Here is a 1,852-nt window from a genome sequence, read left to right as displayed (position 1 = left end):
AAAAAAAAAAAAAAAAAAAGATGTCATATGCTTAAACAAATCTCAAGAAACTTTGCAAAAACCCTGTACATTTATCAAATAAGATTGCGATGTATAATTGGGTTATCATTTTTTTCCCACAAATTCAGGGGGAAACTCAAAAGTTGAAGTTCCTAAGGTCTTTGTCTTCTTTGAGCCAAACTATACCTTATGACGAAAACACGGAATCATTTATTCACCGCCACACAGCAGAAATAGTGCATGTTCTAAGTGTAAGTACTGTGGGCTCAGCAGGGATCTCTGCGGCGCTGTAACTCTTGGCTTGGCCCATGGTGATGCCATCTCAGAGCCTGCTGGAGATTATTATAATATATATGTATTATATATATGTGTGTGTGTGTGTGTGTGTATAATTAACCCTACTAAAATCGACTCGGGCAGCAGCAGTGACAGTGTTCCAATGTTCTGGGTTCCTGAATGAATGACTAACACTAACACACATGCACACTCACGCGAGTGCAGCCTTTATACTTTAACATTCCTTAAACAGCTCAATGGCTAGACCACTTCTTAACCTCCACGTGGCAGATGTATACTCCTCTGCTATTCCCCAGTTATTACTTACTAAAATCTATATTTCATCTTTGCTGCCCGGGACCCAGACCTGCAGCCCCCTTCAACTGCGTTCCCCAGCATCTGCATGCTGACTACCTCTGTCTCCTGCATCTCTCAGGCCTGGTGTCTCTTCCTTTCCCGGCATGGCGGCTATATCTCTTCCTACTCTTTCCTCAGTCCCTTGCCCAAGAATCCGAAAGTTCCACCTCTGTCTCCCTGCCCAGCCATTGGCTGCGGGCAACTTTATTTACTAGGCCAAACCAACTCAGGGCAGGGTCCCATGCAGATTCTGGTGCAATTTCCGGGACCAGATTGACATAATACAAGCGGCATTAGACCAAATCCACAACATCTGCTCAGCAAGGAAAATACTCTGAGCCACGACTCAGGTGTAATCACCTTAGAACTCATTTTTTTAAAAAGGGCGAGAGGAATTGCATTTAAGGTCTTCAGCAGTTGTAATACTGAAAGAGTAGCTTGGGGGCAAAGGTTGTCAAATTGCTTGGGCCCAAGTGTCAGCTCTGCCTCTTTACAGCTGTGTAACTTCAGGAAATTATTTATGACTGTCTTAGTTTCTCACTGATAAAGTAGGAACAGCTGTGTTTGCTTCACAGAGTTACTGTGAACATTTAATTAAAAATAAATGTACGCTACATACATAGTCTCGGACACGTGGTTCACATTTTCGAAACATGATAGCACTGTTGTCACTGTTGTAGATGTTCCGGTTTGTACTTACTTCGGCTACTTTCTGCCAACGCTCATCTATTCATGACAGGTCTTACTAAATAGCTGCCAGTTCCAGACACTGGCACTGAGGCCACAAAGAAGGTGGAATTCCTGCTCTTTAGCCTAGCAAGCGACAAACAGTTGTGGGACTCTGACTAAAAAGTTTAAATGAGTATATGGGGGAATAAAGGGGTGGATGGTCTGTGTCAGAGCCTCCAGAAAGATTCTGCAAAGGAGTGATGCAGTCACTCACACATAGTACTTCCTGGGGCTTTAGTCTCCTGCCTGAGAAGGGCTCCCTACAGTGTCTCCAAATCTCTGAACTTCTAAGTCTGTCATAGATTACATATCCCAGAATATGAGCAATTCTCCCCAAACCAGAGATCTGTGCAACTTGTTGGGCTGACAGGAACCTTCTAAAAATAAAGCTGACAGCGTTGCCAGGAGACACACTTATGGTTAACCAGCTGACAGCGTTGCCAGGAGACACACTTATGGCTAACCAGCTAGCAGCGTTGCCAGGAGACAC

General features: G+C 44.1%; 1 protein-coding gene across 1 annotated transcript in view; it reads left to right on the top strand.

Moving 5' to 3' along the window:
* The window catches only part of Mroh8 (maestro heat like repeat family member 8), a 77,458-nt gene that overhangs the window by 20,556 nt on the left and 55,050 nt on the right, over positions 1–1,852 (top strand). Inside the window, exon 5 of the mRNA XM_029536665.1 lies at positions 129–251. Coding sequence (XP_029392525.1) covers positions 129–251 — 123 coding nt within the window. The remainder of the gene's footprint in view (positions 1–128; positions 252–1,852) is intronic.

The sequence above is a fragment of the Mus pahari genome, chromosome 3 (genome assembly GCF_900095145.1).
Source record: "Mus pahari chromosome 3, PAHARI_EIJ_v1.1, whole genome shotgun sequence".
Classification (NCBI taxonomy): domain Eukaryota; kingdom Metazoa; phylum Chordata; class Mammalia; order Rodentia; family Muridae; genus Mus; species Mus pahari.
The sequence above is the reverse complement of the archived record's forward strand: the minus strand, read 5'-3'. Positions and strand labels throughout refer to the sequence as shown.